The 26544-nt window shown below is 40.5% G+C and overlaps 1 protein-coding gene across 3 annotated transcripts in view; it reads left to right on the top strand.

Annotated features, from left to right (window-relative positions):
• Nucleotides 1–26544, top strand: part of MOCOS (molybdenum cofactor sulfurase) — a 252233-nt gene that overhangs the window by 154481 nt on the left and 71208 nt on the right. For 2 of the 3 annotated variants that reach the window (XM_039332021.1, XM_039332014.1), the window contains one exon: nt 4908–5363. The exons of the other annotated variant lie outside the window; for it this stretch is intronic. In XM_039332021.1, coding sequence (XP_039187955.1) covers nt 4908–5363 — 456 coding nt within the window. The remainder of the gene's footprint in view (nt 1–4907; nt 5364–26544) is intronic. 3 annotated transcript variants of the gene reach the window in all.

Genomic DNA, 26544 nt, shown 5'->3' with positions numbered 1-26544 from the left:
CCTTCCTTCCTTTTCTTCCTGTTTTCTTTCTTTCTCTTTTTCCTTTCTTCCTTCCTTCCTTTTCTTCCTGTTTTCTTTCTTTCTCTTTTTCCTGCTTTCCTTCCTTCCTTTTTCTTCCTGTTTTCTTTCTTTCTCTTTTTCCTTCCTTCCTTCCTTCCTTCCTTCCTTCCTTTTCTTCCTGTTTTTTCTTTCTCTTTTCCTTTCTTCCTTCCTTTTCTTCCTGTTTTCTTTCTTTCTCTTTTTCCTTCCTTCCTGCCTTTTCTTCCTGTTTTCTTTCTCTTTTTCCTTCCTTCCTGCTTTTCTTTTCTTCCTGTTTCTTTCTTTCTCTTTTTCCTTCCTTCCTTCCTTTTCTTCCTGTTTTCTTTCTTTCTCTTTTTCCTTCCTTCCTTCCTTTTCTTCCTGTTTTTTCTTTCTCTTTTCCTTTCTTCCTTCCTTCCTTTTCTTCCTGTTTTCTTTCTTTCTCTTTTTCCTTCCTTCCTTTTCTTCCTGTTTTCTTTCTTTCTCTTTTTCCTTTCTTCCTGCTTTCCTTTTCTTCCTGTTTTCTTTCTTTCTCTTTTTCCTTTCTTCCTTCCTTCCTTTTCTTCCTGTTTTCTTTCTTTCTCTTTTTCCTTCCTTCCTTTTCTTCCTGTTTTCTTTCTTTCTCTTTTTCCTTCCTTCCTGCTTTCCTTTTCTTCCTGTTTTCTTTCTTTCTCTTTTTCCTTCCTTCCTTTTCTTCCTGTTTTCTTTCTTTCTCTTTTTCCTTTCTTCCTTCCTTCCTTTTCTTCCTGTTTTCTTTCTTTCTCTTTTTCCTTCCTTCCTTTTCTTCCTGTTTTCTTTCTTTCTCTTTTTCCTTCCTTCCTGCTTTCCTTTTCTTCCTGTTTTCTTTCTTTCTCTTTTTCCTTTCTTCCTTCCTTCCTTTTCTTCCTGTTTTCTTTCTTTCTCTTTTTCCTGCTTTCCTTCCTTCCTTTTTCTTCCTGTTTTCTTTCTTTCTCTTTTTCCTTCCTTCCTTCCTTCCTTCCTTCCTTCCTTCCTTCCTTCCTTCCTTTTCTTCCTGTTTTTTCTTTCTCTTTTCCTTTCTTCCTTCCTTTTCTTCCTGTTTTCTTTCTTTCTCTTTTTCCTTCCTTCCTGCCTTTTCTTCCTGTTTTCTTTCTCTTTTTCCTTCCTTCCTGCTTTTCTTTTCTTCCTGTTTCTTTCTTTCTCTTTTTCCTTCCTTCCTTCCTTCCTTCCTTCCTTTTCTTCCTGTTTTCTTTCTTTCTCTTTTTCCTTCCTTCCTGCCTTTTCTTCCTGTTTTCTTTCTTTTTCTTCCTTCCTTCCTTCCTTCCTTCCTTCCTTTTCTTCCTGTTTTCTTTCTTTCTCTTTTTCCTTTCTTCCTTCATTCCTTTTCTTCCTGTTTTCTTTCTTTCTCTTTTTCCTTCCTTCCTGCCTTTTCTTCCTATTTTCTTTCTTTTTCTTTTTCTTCCTTCCTTTTCTTCCTGTTTTCTTTCTTTCTCTTTTTCCTTCTTTCCTTCCTTCCTTTTTCTTCCTGTTTTATTTTTTTCTATTTTTTTCCTTCATTCCTTCCTTTTGCGGCTCCCAGTGTTTTGTTTTCAGTGGGAAACAGGTCTAAATAGCTCTTTGAGTGTTTTGGGTTGCCTACCCCTGTACTAGTTTATGTGCAATGCAAAACTCTTTATGCAAAGTCATTCTATTTAATGTAACAAACTATAATTTGGTTTAAAGTAGCTATGAAAATTAGGAGACAGCATAGGGAATATCAATTGTGAATATGTGCAGATGGCCCTGCTGTCTTTGGGAACTTGTAAAGTCATGAATGCAGGGTCATGAAAGGATAGCAAGGAAAACACCCAATGTCCTAACTCACCCAGGAACATACGATGTCTTCAGGGAAACACCGAAAAGGGAACATTTTTAGCTACTTCTGCTTTCTCCCTTCTTATCTACAGTGTGCCAGACTTATTGGGTGAAATCTTTGTTGTATGTCTGTCAGCTTTGCTGGATGGATTGCTTATGTAATCAGAAAGAATAAATATTTCTTGTCATTCAGGGCTTCTCTCTTTTAAAGGAGCCCATCTTTGTTCAGCTTAATAAAAACGTAAAGCTTAAATGCAACTTCTGATTTCCTGTATTTTTTATCAAGCAAAACCTCAGAACCTGCACGACAATTTACTAGTTTATGTGCAATGCAAAACTCTTTATGCAAAGTCATTCTATTTAATATAACAAACTATAATTATGGTTTAAATTAGCTATGAAAAAAATATCATAAATTTCTGATTGCACAATTAAATTTGTATTGTAAACAATATACATACATTTGAACTTCTGACCCAAATTAATTTAAACTTCATGTGTTTAGATGGAAACTTTTGAGAACCAAATCATTTTCTTCTGATGTGAATATCACCACACCTATTTTTTACTTTTCTTTATCTTTTTTTTACTTTTGTATTCTTAGTGATGGTTTTGTTTTGTACTCTGCATGTTTTGGCTTGTACTTTTTCTATGTAAGCCATGAAGAGGCTTTTGATTGCATAAGCATAGAAATCTATTAAATAGATGAGTTAATTTGCTTGATTTTGATATTGATGATGGGTCAACCCAGACATTATTGAGGTACAAAGATTTTTAAAGTTTTCCATACACATAGACACATAATATAAAAAGTCTGCACACCCCTGTTAAATATCTGGTTTTTGATATGTAAAAAAATCATATCAAAATAAATCACTTCAGAATTCTTTCCATTTTAATATAACATATATGCTATACAAGTCCATTAAAAAAACTGAAATCTTTTAGAAGAAAGATAAAAACAACTAAAATGTCTGTATAAGTGTTCACACCCTCATATTAGTAGAAATGTGGTTGTATTCAGAATTAACAAATCATATTCAAATTGATGGCAAATAATAGTCAGGACACACCTGCCATCAATTAAAATGACTCTGATCAAGCCCATATAGAGTTCCGCTGATATACCATGGATGTACTTTGCTTCAACAAAATATTAGTTTAAGGGTATGCATCTTTATGTAGTCATATTATTCTAGTTTTTTATTGTTATTTTCTCCCTAAAAGATTTCAATTTGTTTTTCAGTTTAATTGTACAGTTTATGTTAAAGGTGGAAAAATTTTTGAAGTGATTTATATTGGTCTGATTTTTTTTACATCTCAAAAACCTGAAATTTAACAGCAATGTGCAGTAGACTTTCTATTTCTACTGTATTTTGATATGTTTAATATTTTTCTTATGACACTAACATTTTATGAGTTTTGAGACAACTTGAGACACTTTGCATTCCTTATTTTCATAGATCCTACATCTCCCAACAACATGACATGGGGAAGAAGTGTTCTTGATAATAGTTTTTTCTGTTTCTCAAACCCACAGAATTATAAGTTGGAAGAGACCAGGAAACCAAATAAAAGCACCCTTGACAGATAGCTGTCTTTTTATCCAAGGATAAGGAACCACAATCTCTTTAGCAAATTGATTTCTCTGTCAAATGGCTTATAGTTATAATGTCTTTTCAAGTATCCAGCTATGCTATATCCTGAACCTCTGCATTTCAGTTTTGCTTCTCAAATTATTTTTAATCCATTTTTTTAAGCTGTCAAGTTTGTGTAATATTATTTCTCCTATCCCACTTAAAAAAAAACCAGACCAAGATAAATCACCCGAGCAGGGGGTTGGACTAGATGACCTCCAAGGTCCCTTCCAACTTTACTACTATTACTAATTACTATTACTAAAAAACAAATTGAAATATTTTAGGAGGAAAATGAAAATTAAAAACTAGAATAATATGACTGCATAAAGATGCATACCTTTAAATTAATACATTGTTGAAGCAAAGTATATCCATGATATATCCACTGTCTTGGATTTTTTGTTTGTATCAACTGCACCTCATCTAAATGATTAATAAAAATGTTGAGAAATATAGGTACCAAGACTGATCCTGATGATTTTATTTATTTATTTATTTATGAGACTTATATACCGCTTTAAGTACAAGCACTCTCTAAGCGGTGTACACCAGTAAGCAATGTATATATATATTTACATTGCCCCCAACAATCTGGGTCCTCATTTTACCTACCCCGGAAGGATGGAAGGCTGAGTCAACCTTGAGCCGGTGAGATTTGAACCACTGACCTGCTGAACACAGTCAGCTAAAGTGGCCTTGATAAGCAAGATTTATGATAAAAACCTTGCTTCAGTTGATGAAAAACCATCACTGTACTGGAATTATTTTTGACCTAGCTGTGTTTCTGATTAATTTGTCCTGATACTGAATTGTAAACATATTCTATATTATCACTGATATATATTATGACTACATAAACCTGTATTGTCATTGTTCTGAGATTATTAAATTTTCCTTTTCTGTAATCTTACATATGCATTTTTTTCTAGATTCAGCTTCAGTTCTTTTTAAAATTAAGAATACCAGTATTTCATAGTCAATTAATTCCCAAGTTCCTGCTACTTCCAGAAATTAGTTTTCCCTATTGATCTGTAAAGTTAAAGAATGCTGATCCTCTTCTGTCTTCCTCTATCATTTAAGAACACAATATTCACAACTTTCATAACCTCCTGTTTCTGTGAAGGTTATTTCACAGATCATGAATAATGAGGAATGTGATTCTAATGGAAAATTAGATAAAGAAAGATGGTTCTTATTCTGGATGAGAGGCCACCAAATCAACTATGCCATTAAAGCATTTAGACCAGACATGTCAAACTTGTGACGTCGTGCAACGTATCGGGAGAGTTTTGCCAATGCCGGCAATGGGATGGGCGTGGCAACTTGACACTCCTGATTTAGATTATGTTTACAGAGAATCTTTCTGCTGTAACTTTAGTAAACTATGTCATATTTTAATAAAATTTACAAAATATGTTTTATTTTGTTCCTAAATAGACTGGTCATGTGTGCGGAGACGACATAGATGTAATTGATGGACATCCCACTGGGTCTGTGAGAATTTCATTTGGCTATATGTCTACATTTGAAGATGCTCAAGCCTTCCTGAAATTCATTATAAGTATTAGATTATCTGCTTTCAACTTAGTAAAATGTCCACTCCAGAGAGAGATTGTTCCAAAGATCACATCATTTCCAAGATGGGATCGCAATACTTGTGGTGAGAAGAATGCAAATGAACAGCCTCTGGAAAGGATAATCAAGAATTTACAGCTAAGTCACCACTATGCATCAGTGATAAAACCAGAAGAAAATCTGCTTTTGACTAAAAGCTATACAGAAATCAACATACCTAAAGTTTTTACTAACTCAATAGAAGTGCCAAATGGTAGAAAAACAATTACAGTCACCAATATTTACCTGTACCCAATCAAATCATGTGCTGCATTTGAGGTAAATGTTTTCAGTAATATTTTATAGTCACGTGTAATATCAGAGCTGGAGAATTTTTTTAGAGAAGTTATAACAAATAAATATAAAAATAAGTAAATAACATTAAAAAGCTGCATATTACTCTTAAAAACCTTGTGATGTGGAAATTCCAAAGTAAGAATTAAATTATAATTTGAATAGGAGGAAGGGCTAATTAATGAAATACATGGAAAATAATTTATTATTTTGTGTTAAGTTTATGCTTACCTTCACCTCCTTTGTCATATGTATTACTTTCTAGCGTATCAGTAAAAGCTAAATGTGGCTCTTAGCCTGAAAGATGTTCTTTTGAGATGTTGATGTTCAGTATATTTCATTTTTTGTTATTTCTAGTCAATTCTAGTTATTTAGAAAAAATGTTTGATTTTTGTAGATAGCATGATGGGCATTACAAACTTGATTATTTGGCTTGTATCTTTAATACCACAGTGCTGGAAGCACTGCCTCAATTTTCTTCCCATACAGCAAACATATTCAACCTTTTTCATTTCAATCAATGTAATAATACTTAGAACCCAGATATCTTTTGAAGTATAGATAGCTCTTAATGACAGGTCAAAGTTACCACAATTTTAGAACAAGTGATTTACATCCTATCCTCAAAGTTATGATTCTCACACTAGCTGATAGTCACATAATCACAGTTCAGATGCTTGGCAACTGGATTGCATTTACAACCAAGTTGCAGTGTCCTCTGATCATGTGAACATGATTTGTGATCTTTTCAGCTTGTGTGCCAATAAAAGAACATATCATTGTATGCTGGACTAGAAGATCTCCAAGGTCCCTTCCAGCTCTATTCTGATTATTATTATTCTGATTATTATTCTGGTTGTTGTTGTTGTTGTTGTTATTGTTATTATTATTATTATTACCCTGCCTGGTTCAGGAATCCTCATATCATCTCTGACTGTTTCATCTTTTCTTGAAAACCTCCAGTGATAATTTCCCCATGACTTCAAGAAACAAGCTGGTTAACATTCCTAATAGCTCTCACACTCAAAAATTTCCTTCTTAGATCCAAAGTTTTAATCTCTCTCTGTTAGGTTTCCACCCACATGTCTTGCTTTAGCCTTTTATTCTTCAGACAAGATATACCAAGTTCCTTTAACCAATCTTTCTAGGATTTAATTTCCAAAGCTCTTAACTCTCTTATTGCTTTTATCTACAATCTTTCCAATTCCTTGCTAGGTTTTTTTGTATTGTAGCAGCAAGAACTGAACACAGTATGAACACAATTGTGGTCTGACCAATTAAGTATAAAATAGTAGTATCACTTCTTGTTTGTCAGTGCCACTAGAATAGACCAGACCAGAAAATCTACTCAATAGTAAGATATTTTATTGAGTTAGGCTACAATTACAAAATCTTGCAAATCTGATTATGCTTTATCTCCTCTCCTGATGTTTCAGTGAATCGGGAGTATTTTCCTGATCTGCTTCTGAATATTATCTTGAGTCCTGAGATTTAAAGAATCTTTCAGTGTTCTTTGCCTAAGTAACAGTTCTTGCCCATCTCAGTCAAGGCCATTGTCAGAATCCAATTATATTTCATCTTTAATTATCAAATATAGAAACTCCCAATTCTGCCTTCTCTGGATTCTGCCATAAGAGGGAGAGAAGGGGGAGAACAAAGGGGTTTTATGGCCCACACTTCCTTCAGTACACTTCAAAGAGCTGAATGCTGAATGTGTGTTTATTGTAACCTCCAAGCGTTAGCATACCAAAGAAGGGTATTTGCCTTTCATGTAGTTATCTGAAGTCTCCATCCAGACGGAAGAAAGAAGAACGGGGGTGGAATTGTGATACTTGAAACTATCACTGGAAGGGGGGTTGATTGGGTGGGACTACTGGGGAACCCCTTAAAACCTGGAATGGGAGAGCTTGAACCCCAAGTCCTGTCTAGCATGCCTGCAACCATTTTCTCTTAATAAAGGATTCCTGTTGGAAGAGCTATTCCAAGAGTTCTGTTTTCTTAAGATGCAAAGTGGGGTGGGTCCTTACATTAGACAGGACTTGCAAAATTAATCCACCTGGAAGGTAGACCCTTGCCGGGGGATTTTGCAAAAATTTACTATGTGCAGACAATGGAAGCAAGAAGAGGGGAAAACTCCCTGGAAAGAGAGCCGCTGAACCAGTTGGAACCTTGCCATATGTTGGGATCCGAGAGGTCAGAGTCCTCAGGAGAAGAAGTAGTGGAGACACGGGACCACAAGCCTCGCTGGTCAATGGGCATTGGAAAGAAAAGTGAGTGGGGGAAGGAATCAAGAAAGGTGACCCTGAGACGGGGGGCCAAGCAACCAGAATGGAAGCAGGAGATGGAGAAATCCCTGCACGCAAGTGAAGAGGGAGAAAGCTGGGCACCGTACTCAGACTGGATCCTAGAGAAAGCTATTGACCTGATGAAGAGAACTCTCAGCTCCCTAGGAGAGGAGAATACTGAGCCCTACGGCCACCCCAGTTCCTGGAGCCACACAGGGAGAGACACCGAGGGGGACGTGGAACCTGCAACCCCAGGGACATCTACTGATCCAGGAGCCCCCACCCCCGACCGGACCACAGATGGCAATCTGGACGGAAGACACGACCACCCACAACGGAGGCACCGATCCATTCCAAGACGTCCACCGTTGGAGGTGAAATTCAAAGGGGAGCCAACACGCTTTGGGTTTTTCCTAACCCAAGTCCTCAGCTACATGGAGGAATATGGGCAGGACATCCCCAGCGACAAAGCCCGCATCCGGATCGTGCAATCTGCCCTGGATGGACCAGCTGCAGATTGGGTGGTGAACCTGCATGACTCCAATGCCCCCGAACTCAGTAACTTCAACCGTTTCATGTCCTCGTTGAGAAGACGATTTGAAGACCCCCTGGCTGATCGCAAAGCCCGTGAAAGAATAACAACGATGAGGCAGGGCAAACGCCCAGTTGCTGAGTATACACAAGAATTCCGAGCCATTGCCAGCAAACTGAATTGGCCAGAAGACATCCTCCTTGGCCGTTTCAAAGACGGACTAAACTATGATCTATATGATGCTTGCCTGCCCCGAGGAGACCCACATCGACTTGAGGACTGGTACGTCTTGGCAGAGGACGCAGAGATCGACATATTGCAGAGTCAACCGCCGATGAAACAATGAGCCGCCCCCCGCCTGAGCTGACACACCAACCGTGAAATTCATCGGTATCATCAAGAAGCAAATGGGATGTTTCAAGTGCGGAAGAGAAGGGCATCGAGCTGTAGAATGCCGCTCAAAGGCCCCCCAGCACAACCCAGACAGATCCCCAATCAACACACCCGGAAAGTATTCAGCTAAGCCAAAAGAAACGGCCATGAGAATGATGGAAATTGCAGAAACCCCAACCTCTGCTCACCAAAGGGAAAGGACTCCAGCCTACACCACAGGGCCGGTGGATGCCTCAGATGACAGCTCGGAGGGCGAACCCCTGGTAAGTGGATGCATCACACCCATCTTCAAAACAGTGACTATATTAATCCACCCCATGCCCGAAGCTGTGAAGGTGAAAGCCTTAATAGACTCTGGCTGAACCCACTGCCTCATTAGCCCAACACTAGTGGGGAATCTGGCATCCATCCATGATACTGGAACAACCAATCTCTATTTGGGCCACTAGTGGATCCATAGCAGGGGGGTGCCATCCCCCCAACCCAAAAAAAAACGAAAAAAAAAAAAAAAAAAACGGCCCAGCTACCCTAGCCAATCTGCCAATACACCTCTCCCTGGGCAACCATGAAGAGGACTTAACGTTTGTGGTGACCCCAGGTATGGAATGCCCAATGATTCTAGGGATGGAATGGTTGAAAAAATGGAACCCCTGGGTAAATTGGAGGACGACAGAAATCAAATTCCCGAAGGGGGACCCTATGGACTTAAAACCCCAAGGGAGGCTACCAGAATCAAGAATAGAAAAAGCATCCATAGGAGAGGAAAAAGATTAACAGAAATACCAGAGGAATATAGGGACCTTGCTGAAGTCTTCAGTGAGGAGAGGGCGAATGAGCTTCCCCCCCCACCGACCCACAGACTGTACCATTGAATTCAAGCCTGGGGCAAAACTCCCGAAGCCCAGATTATACTCCATGAGCCCAAAGGAGAAGGAGGAAATGGAAAGATTCATTAAAAAAAACCTAGAGAGAGGTTTCATTGAGCCAGCCAAGCCTAAAGTGGCTGCCCCGGTCCTTTTTAGAGAGAAGAAGGATGGCTCTTTACGTTTATGCGTGGATTATAGAGCCCTGAATACAATCAGTGAAAGCAACTATACCCGCTGCCCCTCATGAAAGACATGCTGTCACACCTATCGAAAGGGAAAATTTTTTCTAAACTAGACCTAAGGGAAGCTTACTATCGCGTGAGAATCAAGGAAGGGGACGAATGGAAGACTGCATTTAACTGCCCCATGGGGTGCTATCAATTCAAAGTCTTGCCATTTGGATTACAAGGGGGCCCTGCAGTCTTTATGCAATTAATCAATGACGTTCTAAGGGAGCACCTGTTTAAGGGGGTCCTTGTTTACTTGGACGACATTCTTATCTTTACCGAAACAAAAGAAGAACACATCAAACTTGTCAGAGCGGTTTTAAAGAAGCTGCGAGCCGCTCACCTATATGCCAAACTCTCAAAATGCGAATTCCACCAGGAAAGGATAGACTACCTAGGCTATCGCATATCCCCACAGGGCATTGAAATGGACCCGGAGAAGGTCAAAGCAGTACTAAATTGGGCACCACCCCGCACAAGAAAGCAACTACAAAGTTTCCTGGGCTTTGCAAATTTTTACCGCCAATTCATCCCCTCATTTGCACAGATAGCCTTGCCCCTCACTAACTTACTAAAAACGAAGGGAGCATCCTCAGTAAAACCTAGCCAGCCACTAACATGGACAATGGAGTGCCAAGCAGCGTTTGAGAGACTAAAGAGACTTTTCTCTGCCGAACCAATACTAAGGCACCCAGACATGGACAAGCCCTTCGTAATACAGGCAGATGCAAGTGATGTGGCAGTGGGGGCTGTGTTATTACAAGAAAATGATGATGCAGTATTGCAACCCTGTGCATATACATCCAAGAAACTCACGGAAACAGAACAGCGCTGGCCCGCATGGGAGAAGGAGGCTTATGGGATACGTTGGGCATTACTCACGTGGTGACAATTCCTGGAAGGCAACAAAATCCCCTTCCAGGTGTGGACTGATCACAAAAATTTAGAAGCCCTGAAAACTTCCAGGAAACTCAATCCCAAACAAGAACTTCCTGGCAGATGCACTATCTCGCATGCCCCAATATAACAGCGCACGAACCACAGACTCTAGACCAATAATGGCAGAGTCACAACTGGCAGCGCCAGTAACCACAAGAACCCAAGCCAAAATAAAACCAAAACTGGACAGCCAAACTGGGATTGAATTCAGAAAAAGTTTGGAAACAGATGATTGGTTCCAGAAAAACAAACATGTGTGCACAATGAGAGACGGATTGCCTTGGGTAGGGGAAAAGTTATATATACCAACAACTCAAAGACTAACTTTCATGCAACTTTGCCATGACACAAAATCAGCAGGGCATTTTGGATTTGTAAAAACTTTACATTTAATTAAACGACAATTTTGGTGGCCATCCATGAAAAAGGACATTGAAAGTTATATAGCCAGTTGTCCAAAATGTGCCACGGCAAAGAGGTTGCAAGGGAAAGTGCCAGGACTATTGCAAACAGTGGCAAGTCCCCTCAGCCCCCTAGAAAGAAATAGCCATGGATTTTATAGTGGAATTGCCAGAAAGCAATGGGAATACTGTGGTCTGGACGGTCACGGACTTGTTTTCCAAACAGGTGCACTTTATCCCTTGCCAAGAGATTCCCACTGCAAAAGCCTTAGCAAAACTTTTCATCCAACACATTTACAGATTGCATGGGGCACCCCAATGCATCATCTCTGACAGGGGGGTGCAATTTATGTCTGCATTTTGGAAGGAATTTTTATCCCTCTTAGGAACCACTCAGGGACTGACATCTAGCCACCACCCACAAGGAAATGGGGGGGCTGAAAAAATGAACTCCGTACTTAAGCAATATTTAAGATGTTTTCTTAGTTTCCAGCAGAACGAGTGGGCGGACTTACTCCCTTTTGCAGAAGTTGCCTACAATAATGCAGTCCACTCCAGCACAGGTTACACTCCTTTTCAAATAGCCACCGTTCAAAGTTTCAACCCCATGCCAGAATTAACCCCAAACGAACCAACGATCCCTTCGCTGAAAGAATGGATGGAGAAATTACAAAACACCTGGCCAATAGTCAGAAAAGCACTAGATGAAGCTAGGCAGGCATATAAAACACAAGCCGATAAAAAAGGGTTGAGCCTACACCATTCATTATAGGAGAAATGGTGTACTTATCTACAAAATACCTAAAGTCCCTACAGCCCTGTAAAAAACTTGGACCAAAATATATAGGACCTTTTCCAATTAAAAGAATCATAAATCCAGTAACAGTAGAATTAGAATTACCCAAAAATCTCAGACAAATACACCCAATTTTTCATTGCAGCTTGCTGAAAAGAGAGCATCAGTCACATCTACGGCCAAAAATCCCACCACCACCACCTCCACTCATGGTGGAGGGTGAACAACACTTCGAAATAAAGGAAATCCTTGATTCTAGGAGATATCATGGGGCAACTCAGTACCTAGTTGCCTGGAAACACCTACCTCCCTCACAAAATGAGTGGGTCCATAAACGTCATTTCAGAGCCCCGAAGCTATTGAAGAAGTTTCACACAGAGTATCCTAACAAGCCTGACTAAATTTTATACTTGTTGTGTTTTCTTTCAGGTGGATCTCTCTTATTTTTAAGAGGGGCCGGATGTCAGAATCCAATTATATTTCATCTTTAATTATCAAATATAGAAACTCCAATTCTGCCTTCTCTGGATTCTGCCATAAGAGGGAGAGAAGGGGGAGAACAAAGGGGTTTTATGGCCCTCACTTCCTTCAGTACACTTCAAAGAGCTGAATGCTGAATGTGTGTTTATTGTAACCTCCAAGCGTTAGCATACCAAAGAAGGGTATTTGCCTTTCCTGTAGTTATCTGAAGTCTCCATCCAGACGGAAGAAAGAAGAAAGGGGGTGGAATTGTGATACTTGAAACTATCACTGGAAGGGGGGTTGATTGGGTAGGACTACTGGGGAACCCCTTAAAACCTTGAATGGGAGAGCTTGGACCCCAAGTCCTGTCTAGCATGCCTGCAACCATTTTCTCTTAATAAAGGATTCCTGTTGGAAGAATTATTCCAAGAGTTCTGTTTTCTTAAGATGCAAAGTGGGGTGGGTCCTTACATTCATCTTTCATTCTTTATATGATGCCATTAAAAATTACACTGGCTCTTTTTAGCAGTTGCAGCATATTGCAAACTCATATTTATTATTATAATAAACTCCCAAATACTTCTGACAGGTATTTCTGCTAAATCATTTATCTTGCGTATGGTATCTGGATTTTCTTGCCCAAATATACAGTATTATATTTTTCCATATTGAACTGCCTTGGCTCCAATATCCAAGTTTATTAAGATTGTTTAGCAGCTTGTCTTCAGCCTGTCTTTTAGGAAATTAGCAGTCTCCCTTAGTTTTGTGGGAGGTTTAGCAATCTCATTTGCATTATTTATCAAGATCTTGAAAAAATATTGGGGCCAAAACAGAACCTTGAGGTATCTACCCTGGAGGTACCTCCTCCAATGAACATAGACCCCTCCCTTTAAGAAACACACTGGATATAGTTGTTCAGTCAACTGTGAATCCATCTGATAGTTAGATTATTCATTCCACATTGTTCCAATATATTGGGGGAAAGAGTAAAATTTGTTTTACCAAATACTTTACTAAAGGCTAACTATACTATAGCTATAGCATTCATTTGGGCTAAGTCACATTGGCAAAGAAAGCAATAAGATGTGTGTGGCATGGTGTGTTTTTTAACAAATCCATATTCGCACCTGTTACCCTGCTACTAGTATTTCCAAGTACTTACAAGCCAAATGATTGATTATCTTTTCTAGTATTTTCCCAGATATTGATGTCATGTTGATTGGTATGTAGTTTCCTGCATTCATTTTTTCTCCTTTTTGAAGATTGGAACCACATTAGTGGTTCCAGAATTTCTCAAAGATGTCAGTTAGTGGCTCTGAGATGATGCCTACCAGTTTATTTAACATCCTGAGATGTGTATCATTTGGTCCAGGAGATTTAGATTCATTCAAATCAACTAAGCATAAATGTCAGGCTTGTCCTGACTTAGTCCTTTGGAAAGAAAGACCCTCGACTCCATGGCTGAAGTGAAAGATTCACTTTTACTAAGTTCAAGCAGTTATAGCATAATCATCATCATCATCATCATCATCATCATCATCCCCCATTGAGGCACTACCTTGACGTGGTTGTGGGGCCTGTGTACTCTGAGGAAGATGAGAGCTATGCCAGAGGTTCAACCATACTGGACAGGTCTCATCAGAGGAGTCAGACAAAGAGTGTCTCTCCCATAAAAAATATGGTGAGACGTAAATTGCAGAATGCCATACTGGCTCGGACGTCGCCCGGGTTAACAAGGTCCACGCTAGATATCGGAGTTCCTGGATATCTGGTGAAAAATGGGTTACAGGACTCAGGACTGTTGGCTGAGCAACCAGGGCCAGCAGCTGCAGAACTACTGGAAGAAAAGATGTTTACCCGTCACAGATACACAGTGATTGAAAACAAAGAATTAATGATCTGTTACTACAGATCAAGTCCAACAAGAAGAGGATATCTAAAACGAATGCACCAGTTCTGGAAAGAACAACATCCAGAATCAGAAATAACAGAACAGAGACTAGCAGATCAACGCCGATTTATAACACGAAATAAATTATTTACAGAAACAGAATTAGACGAACTGCAAAGGTTTACCCAGGGCAAAGAAATCAAAGCCTTACAAGAAGTAATTCAGAATGTAGAGGAAAACCAGGGGGAGTTGGCAGTGAAAGAATCCAGTAGAGATATACAACTGTTCTCATTTGGAAACCAGGCACCTCTTCCTCACGAAGAACAAAACCCTCTAACTAAAGAAATAAAAGAATTGAAACAAAGAATAACTGAGCATCTAGAACAGCACAAAAACAACAGAATAAGGCTGCCTGCATTGAAACTTTTTCCAAAGAAACAGCTAGCACAAGCATTAAAAGATGCAAATACTGCAATATCAAGTATAAGTACCAATTCACTGCAAGAAACAAACCAACTAATGTACAGCAGAGCTGCAGTTATAATTGAATACCTGGGATGCAAAATCATCAAAGAAGAAAAACAAACAGGTTTTTTTGTAAAAAAAAATGGAAGGTTAGACTAGAAAATAAGATAAGCAAGTTAAGATCACATGCAAGCAAGCTAGAACAGATGCAAACAGACGCTGAAGAACAAGAAGACCAAAGAATACCTAATCAAGAAATACCACTTAGAAACAAGGAAGATCAAGGAAGCACTGGAAATAATAAAGCAACAAATAACAGCTATAGCCAGGAAAATCATTAGATATGAAGCTCGAATTGCAAACTATAGGCAGAACCTCCAATTTCAATCCAATCAGAAACGTTTCTACCAATCCATCAATGGAGAAACTGCAAAGAATCAGTCAGTACCTGACAAGGAAGAAACAGTGCAGTTCTGGAAGCAGATATGGGATAACCCAAAGAAATACAACAAGGATGCGGCTTGGTTAAAAGAGGTGGATGCAAATAAAGCAGAAGTTGAAATGAAAGAACTAGTAATAACAACAAAAATGGTAGAAAAAAGAGCAAGGAAAATCAAAAATTGATCAGCACCAGGTGAAGATGAACTGCATGGGTTTTGGTTGAAACATCTAACTGTTATACACCCACTCATTGCCAAGCAGTTCAACAATATACTACAAGGAGGAGAAATTGAAAAGTGGCTAACAACTGGGAAAACCTACCTAATAATGAAAAACCCAGCAAAAGGGGCAACACCAGGTAACTACAGGCCAATTACCTGCTTACCAACAACTTTCAAATTACTAACTGGTGTGGTAGCTGATGCAGTACAACAGCATCTAGTTGAAAACAATCTCTTTCCACCTGAGCAGAAAGGAAACCGCCCCAATAGCAGAGGAACAAAGATCAACTCCTAATAGACAAAATGATCTTGGAAAACTGCAAGAGAAGGAAGACCAACCTGAATGTGGCATGGATTGACTACAAAAAGGCATTTGACTCTCTGCCACATGACTGGATAATCAAGTGCCTAGAAATAACAGGAGTCAGTAGAAACATCAGAAAATTTGTGCAAAGATTGATGCACAATGGAAGACATAGTTGCAGATCAATGGTGAGAGACTGGGAGAGGTTAATATCAAGAGAGGAATATTTCAAAGAGATTCATTGTCACCATTACTATTTGTTATTGCACTGTTTCCTCTGTCAACAATACTGAATAACTCAGGATATGGCTATCAAACATCAAAAACATCTACCAGACTATCCCATCTCCTTTACATGGATGATCTGAAGCTGTATGGAAAAACATCATCTGAAATAGAATCGCTGCTCAACACTGTCCGTATATATAGCCAAGATATTGTTATGGAGTTTGGCTTGGACAAATGTGCCACACTTACTATCAAGCAAGGAAAAGTAGTGAAAACTGAAGGAATCAAGATGCCGCACGAAAATAACATTAAGAGTCTGGATGAGGAATATTACTACAAATAGTTGGGTATCCTTCAAGCTGACAACATCAAGCACACTGAAGTCAAGAAAAAGATTAGAGGTGAATACATCAAAAGAGTGAAGAAGATCTTAAAGTCCAAACTCAATGGAGGAAATACCATAAAGGCAATCAACACCTGGGCAATTCCAGTCATTAGGTACACAGCTGGAATAGTGGACTGGACTCAAGCAGAACTAAAAGCAATGGATAGAAGACCAGAAAAATAATGACAATGAATCATGCCCTTCATCCACGCAGTGACATTGACAAACTTTATCTACCAAGGCAAATAGGTGGGCATGGAATGCTACAAGTACATCAGATGGTTGAAGAAGAAAAAATGGCTTTGGAAGAATATCTGAAGAACAGTGATGAAGATGCACTGAAATTAGTATATCAGGAAGGCTTACTGACTACTGGAGAGACCAAACTGGCCTACAAGAAAGACCAAAGGAAGAACAGAATAGAGGCATGGGAAGACAAAGCACTACATAGCAATACGTTAAAAAAATAGCTGGGAAAGCAGATAATAACAAGACCTGGCAATGGCTAAGAGCAGGAAAATTGAAGAAAGAGACCGAGGGATTAATTTTGGCTAATTCTGGCACAAGACCAAGCCTTAAGGACAAATGCATACAAAGTCAAAATTGAGACGACAGCAACAGACAGTAAGTGCCGCCTATGCAAAGAAGCTGAAGAAACAGTGGCCCACCTGGTAAGCTGTTGCAAGAAGATTGCACAGACTGACTACAAGCAGTGGCATGACAAAGTAGCAACAATGGTGCATTGGAAGATCTGCAAAAAATATTATTTGCCTGTAAGCAAAAACTGGTGGGATCATAAAATAGAGAAAGTCATAGAAAATGATAAAATTAAACTGCTCTGGGACTTCAGAATTCAAACAGACAAGCACCTGCAACATAACACCCCAGACTTAACAATTGTCGATAAGAAAGACAAAAAAGTCTGGATAGTGGACGTGGCAGTGCCTGGAGACAGCAGAATAGACGAGAAAGAACTGGAGAAGATAACAAAATACAAAGACCTACAAATAGAAATAGAAAGACTGTGGCAAAAGCAAGCAAGGGTAGTACCAATAGTAATAGGCTCCTTGGGTGCAATCCCAAAACAACTGGAGCACCACTTGAACACCATTGGCATTGACAAATTCGCTATTAGTCAATTGCAAAAGGCGGCCTTATTAGGAACTGCTTCCATCCTGCGACGATATCTGTAATACCATCAAACATCCACATCTGCCTATCCCAGGTCCTGGGTAAGGACTCGATAGGTAGACAAAATGCTAAATCCAGTCTGAACATCTGGCTGACTGTGCGATGATTAATAATAATAATAATAATAATAATAATAATAATAATAATAATAATAATAATAATAACCCCCAGTGAGGCACTACCTTGACGTGGTTGTGGGGCTTGTGTACTCTGAGGAAGATGAGAGCTATGCCAGAGGTTCAACCATACTGGACAGGTCTCATCAGAGGAGTCAGACAAAGAGTGTCTCTCCCATAAAAAATATGGTGAGACGTAAATTTCAGAATGCCATACCGGCTCGGACGTCGCCCGGGTTAACAAGGTCCGCGCTAGATATTGGAGTTCCTGGATATCTGGTGAAAAATGGGTTACAGGACTCAGGACTGTTGGCTGAGCAACCAGGGCCAGCAGCTGCAGAACTACTGGAAGAAAAGGTGTTTACCCGTCGCAGATACACAGTGATTGAAAACAAAGAAATAATGATCTGTTACTACAGATCAAGTCCAACAAGAAGAGGATATCTAAAACGAATGCACCAGTTCTGGAAAGAACAACATCCAGAATCAGAAATAACAGAACAGAGACTAGCAGATCAACGCCGATTTATAACACGAAATAAAGTATTCACAGAAACAGAATTGGACGAACTGCAAAGGTTTACCCAGGGCAAAGAAATCAAAGCCTTACCAGAAGTAATTCAGAATGTAGAGGCAAACCAGGGGGAGTTGGCAGTGAAGGAATCTAGCAGAGATATACAACTGTTCTCATTTGGAAACCAGGCACCTCTACCTCAGGAAGAACAAAACCCTCTAACTAAAGAAATAAAAGAATTGAAACAAAGAATAACTGAGCATCTAGAACAGCACAAAAACAACAGAATAAGGCTGCCTGCATTGAAGCTTGTTCCAAAGAAACAGCTAGCACAAGCATTAAAAGATGCAAATACTGCAATATCAAGTATAAGCACCAATTCACTGCAAGAAACAAACCAACTAATGTACAGCACAGCTGCAGTTATAACAGAATACCTGGGATGCAAAATCAACAAAAAAGAAAAACAAACAAACAGTGCACCAGAAAAAATGGAAGGTTAGACTAGAAAATAAGATCAGTAAGTTAAGATCACATGCAAGCAAGCTAGAACAGATGAAAGAAAAGACGCTGAAGAACAAGAAGACCAAAGAATACCTAATCAAGAAATACCACTTAGAAACAAGGAAGATCAAGGAAGCACTGGAAATAATAAAGCAACAAATAACAGCTATAGCCAGGAAAATCAGTAGATATGAAGCTCGAATTGCAAACTATAGGCAGAACCTCCAATTTCAATCCAATCAGAAACGTTTCTACCAATCCATCAATGGAGAAACTGCAAGGAATCAGTCAGTACCTGACAAGGAAGAAACAGTGCAGTTCTGGAAGCAGATATGGGATAACCCAAAAAAATACAACAAGGATGCGGCTTGGTTAAAAGAGGTGGATGCAAATAAAACAGAAGTTGAAATGAAAGAACTAGTAATAACAACAAAAATGGTAGAAAAAAGAGCAAAGAAAATCAAAAATTGGTCAGCACCAGGTGAAGATGAACTGCATGGGTTTTGGTTGAAACATCTAACTGTTATACACCCACTCATTGCCAAACAGTTCAACAATATACTACAAGAAGGAGAAATTGAAAAGTGGCTAACAACTGGGAAAACCTACCTAATAATGAAAAATCCAGCAAAAGGGGCAACACCAGATAACTACAGGCCAATTACCTGCTTACCAACAACTTTCAAATTACTAACTGGTGTAGTAGCTGATGCAGTGCAACAGCATCTAGTTGAAAACAATCTTAAAATCCAAACTCAATGGAGGAAATACCATAAAGGCAATCAACACCTGGGCAATCCCAGTCATTAGGTACACAGCTGGAATAGTGGACTGGACTCAAGCAGAACTAAAAGCAATGGATAGGCAGACCAGAAAAATAATGACAATGAATCATGCCCTTCATCCACGCAGTGACATTGATAGACTTTATCTACCAAGGCAAATAGGTGGGCGTGGAATGCTACAAGTACATCAGATGGTTGAAGAAGAAAAAATGGCTTTGGAAGAATATCTGAAGAACAATGATGAAGATGCACTGAAATTAGTATATCAGGAAGGCTTACTAACTACTGGAGAGACCAAACTGGCCTACAAGAAAGACCAAATGAAGAACAGAATAGAGGCATGGGAAGACAAAGCACTACATGGCCAATACATGAAAAAAATAGCTGGGAAAGCAGATAATAATAAAACCTGGCAATGGCTAAGAGCAGGAAAATTGAAGAAAGAGACCGAGGGACTAATTCTGGCTGCACAAGACCAAGCCTTAAGGACAAATGCATACAAAGTCAAAATTGAGAAGACAGCAACAGACAGTAAGTGCCGCCTATGCAAAGAAGCTGAAGAAACAGTGGACCACTTGGTAAGCTGTTGCAAGAAGATTGCACAGACTGACTACAAGCAGCGGCATGACAAAGTAGCAACAATGGTGCATTGGAAGATCTGCAAAAAATATCATTTGCCTGTAAGCAAAAACTGGTGGGATCATAAAATAGAGAAAGTCATAGAAAATGATAAAATTAAACTGCTCTGGGACTTCAGAATTCAAACAGACAAGCACCTGCAACATAACACCCCAGACTTAACAATTGTCGATAAGAAAGACAAAAAAGTCTGGATAGTGGACGTGGCAGTGCCTGGAGATAGCAGAATAGAAGAGAAAGAACTGGAGAAGATAACAAAATACAAAGACCTACAAATAGAAATAGAAAGACTGTGGCAAAAGCAAGCAAGGGTAGTACCAATAGTCATAGGCTCCTTGGGTGCAATCCCAAAACAACTGGAGCACCACTTGAACACCATTGGCATTGACAAATTCGCTATTAGTCAATTGCAAAAGGCGGCCTTATTAGGAACTGCTTCCATCCTGCGACGATATCTGTAATACCATCAAACATCCACATCTGCCTATCCCAGGTCCTGGGTAAGGACTCGATAGGTAGACAAAATGCCAAATCCAGTCTGAACATCTGGCTGACTGTGCGATGATCGATAATAATAATAAAGTTGGAAGGGACCTTGGAGGTCATCTAGTCCAACCCCCTGCTCAGGCAGGAAACCCTATACCATTTCAGACAAATGGCTGTCCACTCTCTTCTTAAAAACTTCCAGTGTTGGAGCATTCACCACTTCTGGAAGCAGGTTGTTCCACTGGTTAATTGTTCTAACTGTCAGGAAGTTTCTCCTTAGTTCTAGGTTGCTTCTGTCCTTGATTAGTTTCCATCCATTGCTTCTTGTCCTGCCTTCAGGCACCTTGGAAAATAGTTTTACTCCCTCTTCTTTGTGGCAGCCCCTGAGATATTGGAATACTGCTATCATGTCCCCCCTCATCCTTCTCTTCATTAAACTAGACATACACAATTCCAGCAGCTTTTCCTTATATGCTTTGGCCTCCAGTCTTTGTTGCTCTTCTCATCTTTCTTGCTCTTCTCTGTACTTAGTCTCAACATCTTTTTTACATCGTGGTGACTAAAACTGGATCCAGTATTCCAAGTGTGGCCTTACCAAGGCATTGTAAAGTAGTATTAATACTTCACGTGATCTTGATTCTATCCCTCTGTTAATGCAGCCCAGCACTGTGTTGGCCTTTTTGGCAGCTGCAGCACACTGCTGGCTCATATTTAAGTGAGTGTCCACTAGGACTCTGAGGTCCCTCTCACAGTTACTATTATTGAGCAAGGTACCCCTATACTATACCTATACATTTGGTTTTTCTTGCCTAAATGTAGAACCTTACTTTTTTCACCATTGAATTTCATTTTGTTATATAGTGCCCAGTATTCAAGTTTGTCCAGATCCTCCTGTATCCTAAGTCTGTCTTCTGGAGTGTTGGCTATTCCTGCCAGCTTGGTGTCGTCTGCAAATTTGATGATTTCCCCATCTATCCCCTTGTCCAAATCGTTGATGAAGATGTTGAAGAGCACTGGGCCCAGAACAGAGTCCTGGGGCACCCCACTACACCTTTCTCCCATGTAGATGCGGTTCCATTGAGGACCACATGCTGAGTACGGCTGGTCAGCCAGCTACAGATCCATCTGGTGGTGATGCTGTCTAACCCACATTTTCCTATCTTATCAAGTAGTAGGTTGTGATCTACTTTATCAAATGCCTTACTGAAGTCCAAGTAAATTATATCCACAGCATTCCTCTGATCCACTAATTTTATCACTTGGTTAAAGAATGCAATAAGATTTGTCTGGCATGATCTGTTTTTGACAAACCCATGTTGGCTTTTGGTAATGACTTTGTTTGCCTCTAGGTGTTCGCTGATTCATTGTTTGATTATCTTTTTCAGAATCTTCCCAGGTATTGAGGTCAGGCTAATAGGTCTGTAATTTCCTGGGTCCATTTTTTTTCTTTTTTTGAAGATGGGAACTACATCAGCTCTTTTCCAGTCCTCTGGTAGTTCCCCAGTGTTCCAGGATCTTTGAAAAATATAGTTCAATGGGCCCAATGTTCTTGGGATCTAGTTTTTTTCTAAAAGTTGCCTAGACTGGAGATATTTGGAGGACAGATAGACTCTCTTGCCTATGTTAAAGTCTTTTGGCTTGGAGCACTTTTTTTGTCAGCTTGTTTTTAATAAGTCTTTCATGCCTCTTCTACTGTTTTGTGGACTACTGGCCAGTCTGCTAATGAGGTGGGTATTGGTTTGGTTTAGTAGTTCTGGCGTGGCCACAAAATACTGGCCATTTGTGACTTTAAATGGTATAAAACCAATGCTGCTCTGTGCTGCATTATTGTAAGCCACCTCTGTGAAAGTAAGGAGATCGGTTGCCTCATTGGTAATTAATGTAACATTTCAGGTATTGTTCTAAGACCTCATTTGTGTGTTCACCCCCCTCCATTTGTTTGGAGATAATGGGAGGAACTAAGCCCTTGGGTGGTGCCAAGCAATTTTAGGAATTTCTGCCAAAATTGTGAAATGAATTGAACTTTGTGATCTGAAATAATTCACTCTAGGGATCCATGGAATCTGTAAGTATGTTGTATGAAGAGCTTGACTAGGATACATGCTGAGGGGATCTTGCAGTAAGGCACACAGTGTACCTGTTTAGAGAATAGGTTGATTCCTGCCCAAATGATTGTGTTTCCTGAATTTTCTGATAATTCCATGAAGATTTCCTTCCAAAATGCTTGAGGTTTTGCCACTGGGTGAAGACGACCTGGAGTTTTCCCTCAGTATCTCTTGGTTGATGAGCAGATAGGGTAGCTAGCCATATAGGTTTCAATGTAGGTTTTTTCAGAAAAGGCCACCAGAATTAGCATTTCACCAGGATTTTTATGAAGCCAAAATGCCCATATCTTTAGAGTCATGACATCTTTGGAGGATCAGGGTGCGTTGGCTCTCTAGAATATACATTTTGGCTCCTATCCACGCTAAGCTATCTCATATGGTGCATTCGGCTTTGTGAGTTCTGAACCATTTGTCTTTCTCTAATGCCACTTTTAGTGCTGTCAGTAGCTCATTTGGTATCTGGGGTTTGGTTTTCATCTGTGCCCTGGTGATCTTTGGGGCTGCTAGCTGTTGAGAGGAAATGACTCGGCTAGCAACTTCAACTTTGGAGCTATTGTATTGAGGTAGCCATGAGAGAGCATTGGCTAGAAAGTCCCCCCCCCCGGAGATGTCGTAGTGTAAAATTGGAACAGTTGAAGTACTGAGCCCAATGGACCTGTTTTGGAGACAACTTTCTAGGAGTTTTTAAGGTTTCTAAATGTTTGTGGTCCATCCACACTTTGAAAAGGGTTTTTCCACCATCTAAAAAGTGTTTCCATGTTAGATAACATCCACCATACTGTGTATGCCTCTTTTCCCCAAACTGCCTATCTCCGCTCTGCATTGGATAGGTTTTTTTTTTTTTGAAGGTGTAAGCTCATGGCTGCAAAACTCCCTGGACATTTTTCTAGACTGGTACAGCACCAATGGCTATGTTACTAGCATTGGCCTAAATGATAAATGAAGCATTTGGTCTGGGTGCTTTAGAACAGGTTTGGCTGCGAATAGGCATTTGAGTCTCTCAAATGCTGCTTGGCGTTCCACTGTCCATTTTAGGGGTTACCTGGATTTGGGTTTTGCCTCCTCTTTTGTCTTTAATAGGTTGGTGATGGGCAGAGCTATTTGAGCAAATAGCAGGATGAACTACCAGTAAAAATTCACTAATCCCAGAAAGCTTTGAAGTTGTTTTCTAATGCCCATTCTAGTATTGCCCATACTTTTTCGGGATCCATCTCCATCCCATTATGGGAGATGCAATAGTCTAAATAGTCTATTTTCTGCTTGTGAAATTCTCATTTGGAAAGTTTGGTTATAGTCAAGTGGCAGCCCAAAAGGGAGTACACGAAATTGGAAACATCCCAAAGGGCAGCTGAAAGTGGTTTTCCATTTGTCCCCCTTTTAATTTGTACTCTGTTGTATGCTTCTTGGAGGTTTAATTTGCTGAAGATCTTCCCCTTTGCCAAAGTGGCAAGTGTGTCTTTCATTAACAGCAGGGGGGTAGACGTTCTCCCCACAAATAGCACTTAATTCATTATAGTCTAGGCATAGAAGAAGGGACCCAGCCTTCTTTTCCCAGAACAGCACTGGGGCAGCTATTCGTGATGGGACTGGCTGGATAAAACCCCACTGCAAGTTTTTATCTATAAAGGACAAAAAGTCCTTTATAGCCATGGAGTATAATTTAGGCTTGGGTAATTTGGCACCCGGTAATATCTCTATGGGGCAGTCAGTGGGGTGGTGAGGGGGGAGGATATCTGAGCCCTTTTCACTGGAATGTCTTGTAGGTCCTAGAATTCTTTGGGGATTTGGGGGTCCGATTGGTCCATTCTTGTCCCTCTGTAACAACTTCCCCTCTCATTTCCCTGCCAAGCAGCTTGAGGCAGTGCAAGGATGGTTTCTTTTTAAATTTCCCCCCATCTGTCTTCTGCCAAATTTTTAATATCTATCTTTTCCAATTTATGTAGGGACTCCACTTCAGGCCCATGTCAGGCCCAGTAGAAGGGGTTATTCATGCCCAGTGCCAGTATAAAGCTCAGGATTTCCTCATGTGGTCTCATTTTCATCTCTATTGGTTCGGTATCAAATATTGTGCCCCCCCCTACTATTGAGCCATCTAGTTGGCAGAAAGCCACAGGCACTTTAAGTTCCCTGAGTCGTATACCCAGTTTTTCCTCTAAGCCAGGGCTGACCTGGCATCTGGTGCAATCCGTATCCAATAGGGAATCAGATTCTTCCAACATGCTGAGGAAGGCATGACCAATTCTATTGGGATTGTCATGGGTATCAGGAGGAAACTTACCAAGAGGTTGTTGTCTGTCTCGTGTTGCTCCTGGTTGATGCAATTACAGTTCCCTTTCCATCACTGGGTGATGGAATGAACTCGACAACCTCCACGGGTCATTTTCAGGGGGGCTCTTCCCACATTTTCAGGGGGGCTCTTCCCACATTCTTTATGGGGCCATTGGCTGGTTTCTGCATTGGATGGGGTGCACGACAATCCGCTGTTCTGTACCCTTCCTTTCCACCCTTAAAGCAGATGGTGGAGTAGTGGCATGGTCTGAGATCCCATCCCCCTTGTTTCAGGGATTTTCTCCTTTCTGTGGGGAGGGATCTTTACCACCTGTGGTTTGGGTGATTGCAGGACCTCGACAGGTCAATCTCCCTCATTGGCTAGGACATACCTGCCTTGGAGGGTCCGTGGGGGGGCGCCTCTGGAAATGCAGGTGTTGTAGGTGTCATCGTTCAGGGCATTTTGAAAGCATTCAGTCAGTATATTTAGTGACTAGTTGGCTAATCTGCATGCTAAGCTTCAGAACTTTTAGGTGTAGGCGACCGTAGTTTGTCGATCCTGCATTATGATCTTGATTTTTGTCCTGGCTTTTCAGTCGGACAGGGGGTCCTTAAATCTTTCCTAGAGGACCCCCCCATAAATCAGTCAAAATTACATAGTTATTGTCGTTGTACAAGACCACCATCCACTCTGCTGCTTCTTCTTCCAGTGCTCCACACCTTTGCTCCTTCTTATAGTTGGTCGGCTCCATATTCCTGCATGTAGGTCCAGACCTGAGTTGGGAAGAACACCAGTTGTTTTGCGTTGCCATTAAATTTCACTCTTAAGACTGGGGGTCTGTGTTTTCTTCTGCATAGAGGGATGGCCCATGCTGGCGGTGGTGGCTGGGCCTGTTGAACTGTTGCAGCCCACAGTGCTGATGCCGGTGGTGTGGGAGTGCCATGGCCATGGTAGTGGGTTCAGCTGCTCCATTGTCAATCTGGATAGGTGATGGTGCTGGCCAGTCTTGGGTTCTGTGGGTTTGGAGATTTTTGAGATATCCCTCAGGAAGTTGATGGCTTCTTAAAGATGGCATCATGAGGGTCTGTTGCCTTCGCTGCTCCGCATTCTTCTTCAGTGTGTTGGGCTTTGGTAGGCTCCCCTCTGCTCCCTCAAGTAAACATTACCCCTGAGGGCTTCTCCTCCCAATCTTCCTTTTTTACCTGACCCCCCAGCGATTACTGGAGCTTCAGTTGATCATCAAAAGCGTCTGCTTCCTCTTCTAGGTTAGGATAATCTCTGCCACTTCGTAGCCTTGAAGCAGCTTTTTCTCAAGCTTCCATCTCTTCCTGTTCACTTTCATGAGCAGACATTCCATGCACCACCCCCACAATAGATGTGTGTTTCCGGGTAGACTGTTATTGCAGAACCTGCTTAATGTCAGGCTTGTCCCAACTTGGTCCATAGGAAAGACCCTCGACTCCATGCTGAAATGAAGGTTCGCTTTCACTGAGTTCAAGCAGTTACAGAATAAGCAAAGCTGGGTCTGAATATTTCCATGCAAAGCCTACCTTTTCCCACTTCCTTGGCCCTTTCCCCTTAGCCAGTCCATCAATGTCCAATCACGTTCATTTTAGATATTTTGGAAACGGCTTTGAAGTTTGGTCCATCTCTGATATAGTTTCACATTCCACTCTCACAGTCCGTCCTTGATTGGCTGGTTCATTCCAGATTGATACCTC

Source organism: Crotalus tigris, unplaced genomic scaffold (assembly GCF_016545835.1).
Source record: "Crotalus tigris isolate CLP2741 ecotype Arizona unplaced genomic scaffold, ASM1654583v1 scf7180000017623.1712378, whole genome shotgun sequence".
Lineage (NCBI taxonomy): Eukaryota > Metazoa > Chordata > Lepidosauria > Squamata > Viperidae > Crotalus > Crotalus tigris.
The sequence above is the reverse complement of the archived record's forward strand: the minus strand, read 5'-3'. Positions and strand labels throughout refer to the sequence as shown.